At 52.9% G+C, this 17096-nt stretch overlaps 1 protein-coding gene across 1 annotated transcript in view; it reads right to left on the bottom strand.

Moving 5' to 3' along the window:
- Cacna1b (calcium voltage-gated channel subunit alpha1 B) overlaps positions 1 to 17096 on the bottom strand; it is a gene marked incomplete at its 5' end in the record, with an annotated part of 135773 nt that overhangs the window by 83768 nt on the left and 34909 nt on the right. Inside the window, 2 exons of the mRNA XM_042671639.1 lie at positions 11917 to 12134; positions 14647 to 15465. Coding sequence (XP_042527573.1) covers positions 11917 to 12134; positions 14647 to 15465 — 1037 coding nt within the window. The remainder of the gene's footprint in view (positions 1 to 11916; positions 12135 to 14646; positions 15466 to 17096) is intronic.

Below are 17096 nucleotides of genomic sequence, written 5' to 3'. Positions count from 1 at the left end.
GGGGTGTGACTACAGACTGCAGACAGCACGGTATGACCAGGAGGGGTGTGACTACAGACAGCAGACAGCAGGGTGTGACCAGGAGGGGTGTGACTACAGACTGCAGACAGCAGCGTGTGGCCAGGAGGGGTGTGACTACAAACAGCAGGGTGTGGCCAGGAGGGGTGTGACTACAGACTGCAGACAGCAGGGTGTGGCCAGGAGGGGTGTGACTACAGACAGCAGACAGCAGGGTGTGACCAGGAGGGGTGTGACTACAGACTGCAGACTGCAGGGTGTGACCAGGAGGGGTGTGACTACAGACAGCAGGGTGTGACCAGGAGGGGTGTGACTACAGACTGCAGACAGCAGGGTGTGACCAGGAGGGGTGTGACTACAGACTGCAGACAGTACGGTGTGACCAGGAGGGGTGTGACTACAGACAGCAGACAGCAGGGTGTGACCAGGAGGGGTGTGACTACAGACTGCAGACAGCAGGGTGTGGCCAGGAGGGGTGTGACTACAGACAGCAGACAGCAGGGTGTGACCAGGAGGGGTGTGACTACAGACAGCACGGTGTGACCAGGAGGGGTGTGACTGCAGACTGCAGACAGCAGGGTGTGACCAGGAGGGGTGTGACTACAGACTGCAGGGTGTGACCAGGAGGGGTGTGACTACAGACTGCAGACAGCACGGTGTGACCAGGAGGGGTGTGACTGCAGACTGCAGACAGCAGGGTGTGACCAGGAGGGGTGTGACTACAGACTGCAGGGTGTGACCAGGAGGGGTGTGACTACAGACTGCAGACAGCAGGGTGTGACCAGGAGGGGTGTGACTACAGACAGCAGACAGCAGGGTGTGACCAGGAGAGGTGTGACTACAGACTACAGACTGCAGGGTGTGGCCAGGAGGGGTGTGACTACAGACAGCAGGGTGTGGCCAGGAGGGGTGTGACTACAGACAGCAGACAGCAGGGTGTGACCAGGAGGGGTGTGACTACAGACTGCAGACAGCACGGTGTGACCAGGAGGGGTGTGACTACAGACAGCAGACAGCAGGGTGTGACCAGGAGAGGTGTGACTACAGACTACAGACTGCAGGGTGTGGCCAGGAGGGGTGTGACTACAGACAGCAGGGTGTGGCCAGGAGGGGTGTGACTACAGACAGCAGACAGCAGGGTGTGACCAGGAGAGGTGTGACTACAGACTACAGACTGCAGGGTGTGGCCAGGAGGGGTGTGACTACAGACAGCAGACAGCAGGGTGTGACCAGGAGGGGTGTGACTACAGACAGCAGACAGCAGGGTGTGACCAGGAGGGGTGTGACTACAGACTGCAGACAGCACGGTGTGACCAGGAGGGGTGTGACTACAGACAGCAGGGTGTGACCAGGAGGGGTGTGACTACAGACAGCAGACAGCAGGGTGTGACCAGGAGGGGTGTGACTACAGACTGCAGACAGCAGGGTGTGGCCAGGAGGGGTGTGACTACAGACTGCAGACAGCAGGGTGTGACCCGGAGGGGTGTGACTACAGACAGCAGACAGCAGGGTGTGACCAGGAGGGGTGTGACTACAGACAGCAGGGTGTGACCAGGAGGGGTGTGACTACAGACTGCAGACAGCACGGTGTGACCAGGAGGGGTGTGACTGCAGACTGCAGACAGCAGGGTGTGACCAGGAGGGGTGTGACTACAGACTGCAGGGTGTGACCAGGAGGGGTGTGACTACAGACTGCAGGGTGTGACCAGGAGGGGTGTGACTACAGACTGCAGACAGCAGGGTGTGACCAGGAGGGGTGTGACTACAGACTGCAGGGTGTGGCCAGGAGGGGTGTGACTACAGACAGCAGGGTGTGGCCAGGAGGGGTGTGACTACAGACAGCAGACAGCAGGGTGTGACCAGGAGGGGTGTGACTACAGACTGCAGACAGCACGGTGTGACCAGGAGGGGTGTGACTACAGACAGCAGGGTGTGACCAGGAGGGGTGTGACTACAGACTGCAGACAGCAGGGTGTGACCAGGAGAGGTGTGACTACAGACAGCAGGGTGTGACCAGGAGGGGTGTGACTACAGACAGCAGACAGCAGGGTGTGACCAGGAGGGGTGTGACTACAGACAGCAGACAGCAGGGTGTGACCAGGAGGGGTGTGACTACAGACTGCAGACAGCACGGTGTGACCAGGAGAGGTGTGACTACAGACTGCAGGGTGTGACCAGGAGGGGTGTGACTACAGACTGCAGACAGCAGGGTGTGACCAGGAGAGGTGTGACTACAGACTGCAGACTGCAGGGTGTGACCAGGAGGGGTGTGACTACAGACTGCAGGGTGTGACCAGGAGGGGTGTGACTACAGACTGCAGACAGCAGGGTGTGACCAGGAGGGGTGTGACTACAGACTGCAGACTGCAGGGTGTGACCAGGAGGGGTGTGACTACAGACTGCAGACAGCAGGGTGTGGCCCGGAGGGGTGTGACTACAGACTGCAGACAGCAGGGTGTGACCAGGAGGGGTGTGACTACAGACTGCAGACAGCAGGGTGTGACCCGGAGGGGTGTGACTACAGACTGCAGGGTGTGGCCAGGAGGGGTGTGACTACAGACTGCAGACTGCAGGGTGTGACCAGGAGGGGTGTGACTACAGACTGCAGACAGCAGGGTGTGACCAGGAGGGGTGTGACTACAGACTGCAGGGTGTGACCAGGAGGGGTGTGACTACAGACAGCAGACAGCACGGTGTGACCAGGAGGGGTGTGACTACAGACTGCAGACAGCACGGCGTGACCAGGAGGGGTGTGACTACAGACTGCAGACAGCAGGGTGTGACCAGGAGGGGTGTGACTACAGACTGCAGACAGCAGGGTGTGACCAGGAGGGGTGTGACTACAGACTGCAGACAGCCAGCGGTGGGATGAGGAGGAAGCACACAACTGTATATACAATGAACACACTCTTCCTCAAAAAGCATAAACTATAACTCACACAGTACAAATAGATAACACAACCTTGGAACTGTTAATTTTTTTTTTCAGCACTAGGGATTGAATTCAAAGTCTATTACTTGCTAGTCACCCATTCTAGCCCTTAAGCCACGACCTCAAACCTATTAAAGCTTTCTCTTCATCATCATTGGTTAGCCAACTGAGTGTAATCATCAAAAGCAAGTGTTTCTTAGGACATGAGGCCCAGCAACTTCCTGAGTCTATCATGAAGAACTCAACCTCACCAGAATATCTGCAGTTCTGGAGCACTATTTTTATTTATTATTACTAATATTACTATTAACTGTATCATTACAATTATTTGAGACAGGGTCTCACTCTATATCCACACTGGCCTTTAAGTCCTAATCCTCCTGCCTCAGCTTTCTCTGTGCTAGGGTTATAAGCACAGAAGCTAATATTTTATTTAAAAATTCCCCAAATAACTAGGTGCTAGTGTTTCACACCCTCAATCCTAACTACTCAGGAGGCTGAGATCTGAGAACTGCACTTTGAAACCAGCCCAAGAAGAAAGTCTAAGAAAATGCTACCTTCAATTGAGCACAAAATAGCAGACTGGAGATATGGCACAACTGGTGAGGTCTAGTCATAAGCAAAAAAGCTGAGAAAAAGCACAAAGCCCTGAGTTCAAGCTATGGTGCCAACACACACACACACACACACACACACACACACACACACACACACACACACACACACACACTCAGCAAATTACTAAACATTTAAAGGAAAATTAACACCAATCCAACACCATTTCTTCTGGGTAATAGAAGAGGGAATAATTCCATTAAAAACATTTTATCAATCAAATATTACTCTGATAGCCAAACAAGACAAGCCACTATGTATTGTTCTGTAGAACAACATAATCTCATGACTTTAGAGATAACTCTCCAAGATAGTATTGATCCACATAAACAATCATAATTAGCAGAAGAAAAATCTTGATACAGAAAATAACTTGACAAAACTAAACAACCACTGTGATAATTTAAAAAAAAAAACTCTTGGAAAAAGAGAAATAAAGGAGGAACTTCTTCAACTTGATTTAAAAAAATCTACAGGGCTGGGAAGGTGGCTCAGTGGTAGAGCGCTTGCCTTGCATGCATGAGGCCCTGGGTTCGATTCCTCAGCACCACATAAGCAAAAAGAAAAAAGCCGGAAGTGGAGCTGTGGCTCAAGTGGTAGAGCACTAGCCTTGAGCTGAAGAGCTGCGGGACAGCGCCCAGGCCCAGAGTTCAGACCCCATGACCGGACCCAAAAAAATATAAATAAAAAAATAAAAAAATCTACAAGCCAAATTATAGCTGACATCACAAAAAATGGTGAAAAATCAAGTCAGTCTTGCATGATAGTACTAGGGTGTCAGTTTTTAGAACAGCTTTTAACAGCACTACATACCACAGCCAGGACATGAAGAAAGAAGAAGAAACAAAAGGAAAAAGGAAACAGCTCATCCACAGGTTATTCTCTATAGATTCCAAGGAATCTAAAAGCATAGACTTGGAGAACATATAAGCGGAAGTTACGTGATTTAATTATAATTTTATTACAATGAAGACATCAAATGCAAGCTCTATAAGGTATAGTTTTAATTAGTACTCAGAGGAAAAGTCAAACCTTATATACTCATATGATAAGAATTAAACAATAAAATAAAATATACAACTGAAAAAGTTAGAAAAGGAACAAAGTGAAACTAAAGAAACTTGGAAAAAAGCTGGTGGCTCACACTTATAATCCTAGCTACTCTGGAGATCTGAGGATCGTGGTTCAGAGCTAGACCAGGCAGGAAAGACCATGAGACTCTTTTCTACCAACCTTGAACAAAAAAAACAGACACAGCATTCCAGGACCAGCACCAAAAAAAAAAAAAAAAGGAAATAAGTTATAAAGACAAAATATTTAAAACAAACCATATTAGAATAAGTTAAGATACCATTTTTCATTTTATTAAAAATTTTTATAAAACATATAAACCACTAACTACTTAAGAAAAAGGGGGAAATAAATATACACATATATGATTTTTAAAATGACAAGAGGAACAGAACATTGAACCAGAGAAAAACTACAGGAGAAAAAAACCAAACCAAACACCTGGGCATAATATCTTATGCAGGTCTCTAAACATTCAGATACAGTGAAACCAAAGGAGGACACTCTTAAGAGAGGGCAGAAAGGTATAAGGGCTATGTGCATCTGATCATAAAAAATAGCATTTATCAAAATGAACTCCAGAAAATGAAAACAAGAGTTTTTTTTCTTTTTTGTTCTTTTCAATTTCTTTTTGCTGGTTTGTTTATATGTCTTTGGGAGTGTAAGGGGAGTCACAGAAATGGAAGGACAAAGGGTGAAAAATGCAACAATGGAACTCACTGGACATGAAAATGAACTATATAACTTGTCAGTGCAGGGTGGGAGGGAAAAACTGGGAGAAAGTGAGGGAAGGGGTGATGCTGTCCAAAAAGACATGCACTCATTACCTGACTTATGTAACTATAACTCTTCTGTACATCACCTTAATAATAACAATGAAAAATCAAAATTAAAAAACTAAAGCCACTCCTTTACTTAAGTGTATGAAAATAAGATCAAGTGGATAATTCTGAGGAAAATGTCCTATCGCAGGAGACTATGATGTTTAAACAGACCAAAATCCAAAGAACTACCCTAGAAAAATAGACCACACATAGACCATTTCACAAGAGAACTCTACCAAATGTATATATATTTTTTTTTTTTTGGGTCCGGTTGTGGGGCCTGAACTCTGGGCCTGGGCGCTGTCCCTCAGGTCTTCAGCTCAAGGCTAGCGCTCTACCACTTGAGCCACAGCGCCACTTCTGGCTTTTTTCTTATGTGGTACTGAGGAATCGAACCCAGGGCCTCGTGCATGCAAGGCAAGCACTCTACCATTGAGCCACCTTCCCAGCCCCTCTACCAAATATTTAAAGACCAAATAATTCTAATACTACTTGAAATGTCCCAGAGCACAGAAAACATCCTAATTCTTTTTTTTTTGGGGGGGGGGGGGGGTCCAGTCGTAGGGCCTGAACTCTGGGCCTGGGCGCTGTCCCTCAGCTCTTTAGCTCAAGGCTAGCGCTCTACCACTCGAGCCACACAGCACCACTTCCGGCTTTTTTCTTATGTGGTGCTGAGGAATCGAACCCAGGGCCTCGAGCATGCAAGGCAAGTGCTCTACCACTGAGCCACCTTCCCAGCCCCAACATCCTAATTCTTTCCATGAACTAGTAACATGTACATCTCACAGAATAGTTCTTCATTCAAGTAAAACTTTCCAGGCTGGGAAGGTGGCTCAGTGGTAGAGTACTTGCCTTGCATGCATGAGGCCCTGGGTTCGATTCCTCAGCACCATAAAAGCTGAAAAAGCTAGAAGCAGCGTTGTGGCCCAAGTAGTAGAGCGCTAGCCTTGAGCTGAAGAGCTGAGGGACAGCGCCCAGGCCTAGGGTTCAGGCCCCATGACTGACAAAAATAAATAAATAAAACTTTCCAGGACAGAACCCCTAAGTTCCATAATGCCCAGACTTAGGAAAAATTTCTATCGGTCAATGTTACTGGATTTCTTGATGATGTTTATGTGGGAAAAATGTATATGTCCTACAACCTTAACACAATGTTTTAATAATATGTGGAGGAAAAAAAAAAATCTCAGGCAAGAGTCCCAATTCAGCTGGTAGATTTTCAGAAACATATATAGGCATTTTGAAAAGCATAAAATTTCAATAAAGAAGTTGCTCATTAACAGCTATTTTAATGGTGATCATGAAAAAAGATGCTAAGGATTTTATGTCCTAATGTGCTAGGCTGTGACTTTCCTATGTTTAATTATGCTTTATTTATATTTTATTAACTTGAGATTTCAAGTTGACATGATACATATACTTTGTTGAAGTTTAAAATGGTGCAAAAGGGCAAGAATATGGCTTAGTAGGAAAGTTTTTCTCCTGTTTTCTAGCCCCAGCATTATGAAAATAATACAATATAATGTAAAATATAAAATACAGGTCTCATTTGAAACAACTGATTTTCAGGAATTGAATAGTAAAGTTATACAAGTGATAACTGTGGTTTGCCCCGGCCATGCAGGCCCTGTGCAGACACCTCACCTCCCTACCTCTTAGTCAGTTTCTGACCAAAATCTGTGTTACCTAGGTAACTGACACATCTGGAAGCAGTAACCTCCCCCTCCTGCTAGGTCACATCCTGGGCGGTCTCTGGTCATGCCTCCCATCTGACCATAGGAGGGTTCCAGGCCCTGAGATTACATCCAGATCCAGTGTGGCCACACCTTTCCCCCACCTGGCCACACCTCTTCTTGATAAGTGTGTGGGGGGGGGGGTAAGGGAGTAGGGTTAGCGTTACAGGTAAGTCAACCCTTCCGGTCATGCCTCTCCATCGTGTAAGGCAGCAGTTTGGTAAATAAACTTCTTTTCCTGCCTGAATACCACATGGTGTTCTCTTCATTGGCTACCTAATGAAACCTACCTATTTAACATACCTTACACTAACTATACAGCATTAACATCTAAACCTTGCAATTCTTAACCCTAATACAAAACAGCATCAAAACGCCACACTTAGAAAATATCAATCTTCTAGATACTCAGGAGGCTCAGATTTGAGGATCACAGTTCAAAGCCATCCCAGGCACTAAAGTCTCTGAGACACTTATCTCCAATGAACCATCATAAAGCCAGAAGTGGAGCTGTGGTTCAAGTGGCAGAATGATAGTCTTGAACAGAAAAAGCTAAGAGACAATGCCCAGGCCATAAGTTCAAGCCCCAGTATACACACACACATCAACCTAACAGTCTTACATAAAATATTAAACAAAATCCAACAGCCTAAAAAATAATATAATAAAGAACTCATTCTAAGATTGCAAAAATGCTTCCTTATCAAGAATTTTTTTTTTTATTCGGTCGTGGGGGCTGAACTCTGGGCCTGGGCCCTGTCCCTCAGCTCTTCAGCTCAAGGCTAGCACCCTACCACTTGAGCCACAGCGCCACTTCTGGCTTTTTTCTGCTTATGTGGTGCTGAGGAATCGAACTCAGGGCCTCATACATGCAAGGCAAGCACTCTACCACTGAGCCAACTTCCAGCCCCCTTATCAAGAATTTTTTGCCCATATAATTCCATATTCAACAGAAAAATATGATCTCTGTGGATGCTAAATATACCTTCAGAGAATTCAACATAGTTGCCAAATAAAAACGTTGAACAAAGTCAGAATTCCTGGGTACTATAACATGATTTTACACACAGTTTAGACATCCTTCACCAGACATGTCTCAAACCAGAATCTTACTTACAAACAAGGCATGGGTACCCACTGACTACAGTGTTACCCAACAGTGTGTCAGTCAATGCAACCAGACAAATAAATAATAATGAGAGGCCTAAGTCTTGGGAAAAAAGAGAACTAGATTTGTGAGAATGGGGGGGGAGGGGTAGAAATTTTGATAATGTACTTGTAAAAAGAGAGAACAAGCACTAAAACTAATACAAAATTTGAGGATTCAAAAAAATAGAAGATATATAATTTGGGGGTGGAGGAATCTCTGTAGACCAGGAAGCTTAATGCCATAAATTTACAGTCTCAAATTTCATCTCTTTTTTTGTTCTCTCTAAGGGACATTTCACACTCAAACTCTGATACCCAAAGTCCTACAGCCATCTTACAATGCTAAATCCATTTACTCCATCTCCAGGAGTCCACAAAGTCTTAACAGTCCCAGCATTATTCAAAAGCCCAAGTTTAAAATTTCCTCTGAGAACCAAAGCAAATTCTTAGCCATGAGTCCATGGTAAAAATTAAAACAAAGTTACATACTTCCAAAATATAATGACACTGAATAAACATTCCAATTCCAAAATGGAAGAATAGGAGCATAGAAAGGAAGATGGATGCAAAGCAAGACTGAAACCCAGCAGAACATTAGAACCTGTAACTAGTGCTATGTCCAGTACCAAGGCGCTCCTGATGAGGTCAGCAGCCCCACTTCTCAGGTGTCACTGTGGGAATGTAAAATGGTGCAGTCATTTTGGAAGACAGTTTGGCAATTTCTTTTTTTGTTTTTTTTAGTTCAATTGGTAATTTATTTTGTTTTTTTTGTTCCAACAATCCAAGGAATATTTTTATGGGTTCTCAGAAAGTTACTGTTTTTCAGCACGTATATGATAAAAAAAAATCTTTGAAGACAAGAAACTATGTGCAATCTAAAAATTACAACTTTTGATGATGGAGGGGTTATTTTTATGCTACTTGACCATTCAGACAGCAATAGTTGCTCAATCGGCAATTTCTTTCTTTTTTTTTAAAGAATTTTATTTATTTATTTTCTTTGGGGGGGTCCGGTAGTGGGGCCTGAACTCTGGGCCTTGGCGCTGTCCCTCAGCTCTTCAGCTCAAGGCTAGCACTCTACCACTTGAGCCACAGCACCACTTCCAGCTTTTTCTGTTTATGTGGTACTGAGGAATCGAACCCAGGGCCTCATGCTTGCAGGGCAAGTGCTCTACCACTGAGCCACCTTCCCAGCCCGTCAATCGGCAGTTTCTTAAAAAAAAAAAAAAAAAGCTGGGCATCGGTGGCTCACACCTGTAATCTTAGCTATTCAGGAGGCTAAGATCTGAGGATTACGGTTCAAAGCTAGCCCAAGCAGGAAAGTCTATGAGACTTTTATCTCCAATAAACCACCAGAAAACCAGAAGTGGTGCTGTGACTCAAGTGGTAGAGTGCTAGCCTTGAGCTAAAGAGCTGAGGAACAGCGCCCAGGCCCAGAGTTCAAGCCCTATGACGGATGACAGCAGGGGGGGGGGAGGGATCTGAGAATCTGACCATATAACCAACTGCTCAAGTGTTTACTCAAACTAGCTATAGAACATGTCAGCAAAGCCGGGCGCTGGTGGCTCACGCCTGTAATCCTAGCTACTCAGGAGGCTGAGATCTGAGGATCGCAATTCAAAGCCAGCCCGGGCAGGAAAGACCGTGAGACTCCTATCTCCAATAAACTACTAGAAAACCGGAAGTGACGCTGTAGCTCAAGTGGTAGAGCGCTCGCCTTGAGCTGAAGAGCTGAGGGACAGCGCCCAGGCCCAGAGTTCAAGGCCCACGACCGACCAAAAAAAAAAAAAAAAAGAACACGTCAGCAGGGCTAAGAATGTAGCTCAGTGGTACAGTGCTTGCCTCGCATGCATGAAGCCCTGGGTTCAATTCCTCAGTACCACATAAACAGAAAAAGCCGGAAGTGGTGCTGTGGCTCAAGTGGTATAGTACTTGCTTTGAGCTGAAGAGCTCAGGGACAGCACCCTGCCCAGAGTTCAAGCCCCATGACTGCCAAAAAAAAAAAGAATATGTCAGCATGGCCAAGTGGTCTAAGATGCCAGACTCAAGTTTTCACTTCCCAAATTAGTTGTAAACAGATCACAAAAAAACCTGAACATGCTAGGCAACAGTGGCTCACACCTGTAATCCTAGCTAATCAGGAGGCTGAGATTTGAGGACTGCAGTTCAAAGCCAGCCCAGACAGGAAAGTCCATGACTCTTATCTCCAATTAACTACCAGAAAACCAGAAGTGTCTCTGTGGCTCAAATGGTAGAGCACTAGTCTTGAGCTGAAGAGCTCAGGGACGGTGCCCAGGTACAGAGTTCAAGCCCAAGGACCAAAAACAAACCAACAACAACAACAAAAAAAAAAACCTGAACATGAATATCTATTTATAATTGCCAAAAATGGAAGCAACAACAATGTCCTTCACTAGGTGAGTGGTCCATCTGTATAACCGTGTAATCTAGTCCTGAAAAGGGATGGCTGATGAGACAACTTACTGACATGGAGTAAGTGATACGCTACGTGAAAGACCCATCCTGAAAAGGTTGTTTCTGGAAAAGGCAAAATGAGAAGCAGTTAAAATACGAGTGGTTGCCAGCAAGGATGAGGGGCTGAGGGAACAAAGGTCTCTTGTGAACAAAAGCCAGGCAAATCCAGAGAGAATCAGAGGAAGCTGGAAAAACAGAAAAATGAAACAAGAATGGACCAGGATCATCTTTCTTTTGAGGAAACTGAGAGTAAGGGAAGAGTGAGTGAGCAGCCACAGCCACCACCATCCTGGTCCACCTGGGACTGTGCCTGGTTGGGGCCCCAGTGAGAGACAAAGTACACGAAGGAAAGGTATGTGAATGCGTATGGTGTAACAACATCTGCAAACAGGGATATAATGTGCAGGGCACCTGATCAAGCTGGCCAGTTTCCTCCTGAACTCGGTGCTTTATGGCCTTCTGTGAGGTCCATCCTATCCCTCCTGGAATGTTTTCTCTATAGAGTCTCTGTGTTCACACACTTTCCCTACTATAGGAGAGCCACATTAGTCACTTGCAGGCCTTTGCCTACTACACAGCTTGTTCACCTTGCCCTCACTGCCTGCTCCCTCAGGTTTATCTCCCCATGTGGAAAGAAAGAAGGCAGCTTGGGAAAAGGACACATAAGCAAGTGGGAGAAAGCTATGAGATCTACCTCTCCCCCTATAAGCTCTCAGTCCCAGTTAAGACCGCGGCCACAGTTTTTAGCGGCTTTTGTTCAACCATAAAGGGTTATGTCATTTTGCATCTGTGGTCTGTCTTTCTGGCAAGATTGGCCCTCTCCACTGTATTTTCAGTCCTCTCACACCCAGCCTGGAAGTAGCTAGAAACTCAAAGACACTTGAAAGCCGTGTGTGTGTGTGTTAAATGGAGCTTAACCTACAGTTGCCTCTGGGTCAATAGAAGGCAAAGAGACACCAAGGGACAAATGCTCACAGCAAAGGACTTTCTTTTCAGCTGGGAGCACAATTCATAGAGACAAGCTGGGTCCCCAGCAGCTGCATGGAGCCACAGAGATGGTATAGCTGGGCCTGTGCCACTGGAACAGGAAGGTACTCACTGGGAGCCACTGCAGTCTCCCCAGGAGGTCCTGTCAATGTCACTGGGATGTGCACAGTAGTGCTAGGGTCTGAGGGTTGACTACCCATTCGAGTGACATTCCGCTGGTTGTCCACATCCTCTGGCTGTTCCTCCACCTTCTGGAGAGAGGTGCTGGGCAGTGTGTGCACAGGACCCATGCTCGTCACCCCACTGGCCTCAAGGCCACAGTGAGACTCCCTGAAACAGGAAACAAATGTCAGTCTGAGTCAATGTCAAAACTGTCAAGTCTACAAACCTACTCCTTTAACCTCTACCTCTGCCCAGACCAAGGAAAGCCCAACTATCTCTTCTGCTACTCTGTCATTTTGTACTGGCTTCTGTTGCCCTGTACACTTTTGTGTCTTTATGTCCAGAAGGTAGTCAGGGAGCTAACTCATCTGTATTCCCTGGCAGAACCAGGTGTTGTTGGCATCACAGTAGACATGTGGATCAGAACTGAATGCAGAATGAAATGGTCTGGAGCCCAACACTTCCCAAGAAATCTGGACCTGTTGTACCACCAAGCCTCAGGCCCAAGACAGACCCCTGCACACAAAGACAGTGCCTCCGTTGGGCTGGTGCTAGTGGTATCCTCTGACTTCCTTGTCCTGGTTGACTTGTGGCCTCAGTCCCCATGTCTCTTGCAGTCTGGAGCCAGGGAGCAAGTAGATGGCCTAGGGTCCCTTTCTGCACTCATCTGGCCCCTCAGTTGTTCCACCCTGCCCAGAGCCTCTTCAGGCTCCCCTCAGGCTTTTCAGCCCTCCTTCTTCCACAGTACTTCCAGATTTTCCTTCCCTTCAGGCCACTCAGTCCTGATATGTGTGTGGGCTGGCACTCAGGGCCTTATCCTCTCCTCCTACTCGGCTTTTCACTAATGGCTGAAGCTATACCTTTTACAATATGCCTCTAGTTCCAACTTTTTGCAGGTGAACTCCTGGAGTTGCATAGACTGTTTTCTTGGGCTGTCTCCAAACTGCAAGACCCATATCAGCCTCCTGAGTAGCCAGGACTATAGGTACGAGCCACCTGTACTTGCTGACAACAGCTTTGAGCTAAGCTCTCAGCCCCTTCCCTGGGAGCCTTTGATTAATGGCTAAAATTCACTGAACTCACCGGCTGCGTGTCCCTCTGAGCATTTTACTAAGACAGAAAGGGACCAGTGGCAGAAGCAGGTGGTAGAACAGAATCACCTTGTTCTAACAGCCAGGTTATCAGGGTCCAGCATCAAACAGCCCAACTCCTTCCCTCCACGACTCCCATATGAAGACACCAGGTCCCCAGATCCCCAGCTACCCAGTTCCCAAAGTAACCAGGTCCCCACAACCCCCATGTGCCCACCTACTCAGGACTCCACACTAGCACGGCCCTCAGGTCCCCCCCGGCCCTCAGGTCCCACATGACCCTCAGGACCCCCCGGCCCTCAGTTCCCACATGACCCTCAGGTCCCCCCGGCCCTCAGGTCCCCTCAACCCTCAGGACCCCTCAACCCTCAGGACCCCCCGGCCCTCAGGTCCCCTCAACCCTCTGGTCCCACACAATACTCAGGTCTCCAGCCCTCAGGTCCCCCAGGCCACAGGTCCCCCGGCCCTCAGATTGTCCCCCCGGCCCTCAGATGCCCCGGCCCTCAGATCATCCCCCCGGCCCTCAGATCATCCCCCCAGCCCTCAGATCATCCCCCCGGCCCTCAGATCCTCCGGCTCTCAGGTTCCCCGATCCTCAGGTCCCCCGGCCCTCAGATCGTCCCCCCCGGCCCTCAGATCGTCCCTCCGGCCCTCAGGTCCCCCGGGCCTCAGGTCCCCCCCGGCCCTCAGATCGTCCCCCGGGCCCTCAGGTCCCCCGGCCCTCAGATCATCCCCCCAGCCCTCAGATCGTCCCCCCGGCCCTCAGATCCCCCGGCCCTCAGGTCCCCGGGCCCTCAGATCCTCGGGCCCTCAGATCGTCCCCTGGGCCCTCAGGTCCCCCGGCCCTCAGATCCCCCGGCCCTCAGATCGTCCTCCCGGCCCTCAGATCCCCTGGCCCTCAGATCCCCTGGCCCTCAGATCGTCCCCCCGGCCCTCAGGTCCCCCGGGCCTCAGGTCCCCCGGCCCTCAGATCCTCCCCCCGGCCCTCAGATCTCCCGGCCCTCAGATCATCCCCCCGGCCCTCAGATCGTCTCCCCGGCCCTCAGGTCCCCCCGGCCCTCAGGTCCCCCGGCCCTCAGGTCCCCCGGCCCTCAGGTCCCCCCGTCCCTCAGGTCCCCCGGCCCTCAGGTCCCCCCGGCCCTCAGATCGTCCCCCCGGCCCTCAGATCGTCCCCCGGGCCCTCAGGTCCCCCGGCCCTCAGGTCCCCCGGCCCTCAGGTCCCCCCGGCCCTCAGGTCCCCCGGCCCTCAGATCGTCCCCCCGGCCCTCAGATCGTCCCCCCGGCCCTCAGATCGTCCCCCCGGCCCTCAGATCTCCCGGCCCTCAGATCCTCCCCCCGGCCCTCAGATCGTCCCCCCGGCCCTCAGATCTCCCGGCCCTCAGATCCTCCCCCCGGCCCTCAGATCTCCCGGCCCTCAGATCCTCCCCCCGGCCCTCAGATCATCTCCCCGGCCCTCAGGTCCCCCCGGCCCTCAGGTCCCCCGGCCCTCAGGTCCCCCGGCCCTCAGGTCCCCCGGCCCTCAGATCGTCCCCCCCGGCCCTCAGGTCCCCCGGCCCTCAGGTCCCCGGGCCATTCCCGCGTGTCCATACCTGGGCTGGTGGTTCCGGACTTCCTTGTCCCCTCCCGCGCTCTCCGCCTCCTTCTCGGCCGCCTCCTTCTCCCCCGGCTCCTGGGGCTCGGGCGCGGGCAGCGCCCGGTGCCGCCCGCGGTGCCGCCGCGCGGGCTCCTCGCCGTTCTCCGCGTCCCGGGCGCCGGCGCGCGGGCCGCGGTGCCGCGGGCGCCGCTCGCTCTTGGCCGCGGGCGCCGCGCCCTCCTTGCCCGCGTCCGGGCCGTGCCGGTGGGCGCGGTGGCGCCGGGGCTCTCGCTCGGCGGCCTCCTCCGGGGAGCCGCGCCGGTGGTGGCGCCGGCCGCTGTCGGGGCCCGGGCCGCGGCCCCGCTCGCCCCGCTCGCCCCGCGGCGCCTCGGGGCCGCCCGCCGCCTCCTTGCGGCGCGGGCGCGGGCGCTCCTCCCGCGCCGGCTCCTCCCGCGCCGGCGCCGCCTCGGCGCCCTCCGCCTTCGAGACGTCGACCCGGTCCGGCTCGCCCGCCGCGGGCCCCGGGGCCTTTTCCCGGTCCCGGTGCCGGTGGTGTCGGCGCGGCGGGTCCGGGTCCGCGGCGGCCTCGGGGCCGTCGGGCCGGGCCCTGCTCCCCGCGGGGCCGCGGGGCCCGTCCCGGCCGGGCTCCACCACCAGCGGCCGGTCCAGGTGAGTCTTCATGTCGGGGCGCAGGCGGCGCGCGGAGGCGAAGCGCAGCCGCTCCTCGGGGTCCAGCTCGCTGTAGAGCGCCTCGCAGCTGGCGCGCAGGTTCTGCAGCCGCAGCTGGCTGGCCCGCTGCTCCCACACCGAGCGCGCGCGGCCCGCGCTCTGCTGCCTGCGGGGAGAGGCAGCGCTGCCCACCGGCCCCGCACCGTGAGGGGGGCGCGCGGGGGAGCAGGGGGCACGGGGGGCAGGGGGCACGCGGGGGGCAGGGGGCACGTGCGGGGGGCAGGGGGCACGTGCGGGGGGCAGGGGGCAAGCGCGGGGGGCAGTGGACGCGCGCGGGGGGCAGGGGGCACACGGGGGGCAGTGGACGCGCGCGGGGGGCAGGGGGCACACGGGGGGCAGGGGGCACACGGGGGGGCAGGGGGCACATGGGGGGCAGGGGGCACACGGGGGGGCAGGGGGCAAGCGCGGGGGGGGGGGCACGCGGGGGGCCAGGGGGCACGCGCGGGGCAGGGGGCACGCGCGGGGGGCAGGGGGCACGCGCGGGGTCAGGGGGGCAGGAGCTGGGGGGGGCGGGGGCACGCCCAGGGGGGTAGGGGGCACGCACGGGGCAGGGGGCATGCACTGGGGGGGGCGGGGGCACGCGCGGGGAGGGTCAGGGGTCATGCGCAGGGTCAGGGGGCACGTGCAGGGTCAGGGGGCACGCACTGGGGGGGGCGGGGGCACGCGCGGGGAGGGTCAGGGGGCACGCGCAGGGTCAGGGGGCATGCACTGGGGGGGGCGGGGGCACGCGCGGGGAGGGTCAGGGGGCACGCGCAGGGTCAGGGGGCACGCGCAGGGCCAGGGGGCACGCGCGGGGAGGCGGGGGGCACGCGCGGGGAGGGTCAGGGGGCACGCGCAGGGTCAGGGGCACGCCCAGGGGGAGCAGGGAGCACGCGGTCCAGTACCCTCAGGACCCTGCGCACCAGCGGCCCTGGGCTGCCAAGGGGCCCTGGAGGCCACCGGGCAGGTCCCAGCGTCCAGGGCAGGGGAAGAGTGGGCACCCTGGAGAGGTAGGAGACGGCTTCCAGGACACATGAGCAGCCGGTCAGACAGACCAGGGCGGAGGGAGGAAGGGTACGGACCCCGTGGAGGGGGGCCCAGGAGGCTCCCTGGGAGGGGGCCCTTGTTTTAGCACTAGAGCAGACATGACCCAGGAGAGGCCGGACAAGCGCCCAGAGGTGCCTACTTCTGCAGAGCTGTTTCCCTGTGGCATCTCCAGGAAAGAAAGCTACTAGCCAGAAGCAGGCCCAGGAAGAGGCAGGTGTGGACACACGGAGCCACATGAGCATCTGGCCCTCTGGGAGCAAAGACAGCTTCAGCCACTCCCAGAGGTGGTCTGGCCCTGACTGGAAAGCTTGCTGCTGGGTTCAGTGAGCAGGAGCCCAGAAGTCATGTCTTCCTGGGCCACCAGTACTTTCCTCCCCGTGGCTCTGTGGGACCGGTAGCACAATGAGACATGGCCCTTGGGACTCCAGTACCCAGAGTGGCCAGCGGTCTACCTCAGACTGCACTGAAAGGCTACAGAAAGCTTGGGTCTCCCCTACAGCCTCGCTAGTTCAGGCATCTCCTGTCCCTCCTCCCAACAGCTCAGGGTACCCCTTGCATTCTGGGCTCTTTGCTGAGTGAGACCACCAAAGTGCTCCAAGTCCCATATCATGTGCAGCTAGACCCTTGTCTCCAGTCTCTGGAAAATCTTGTCCTTCAGGACAACTTTGGAGTAGCATCAGCACTCTGGGCTCCATCCATGCCTCCTGAATC

Source organism: Dipodomys spectabilis, unplaced genomic scaffold (genome assembly GCF_019054845.1).
Source record: "Dipodomys spectabilis isolate Male_0828 unplaced genomic scaffold, ASM1905484v1 ptg000650l, whole genome shotgun sequence".
Classification (NCBI taxonomy): domain Eukaryota; kingdom Metazoa; phylum Chordata; class Mammalia; order Rodentia; family Heteromyidae; genus Dipodomys; species Dipodomys spectabilis.
This window is presented reverse-complemented; position numbering and strand designations above follow the sequence as displayed.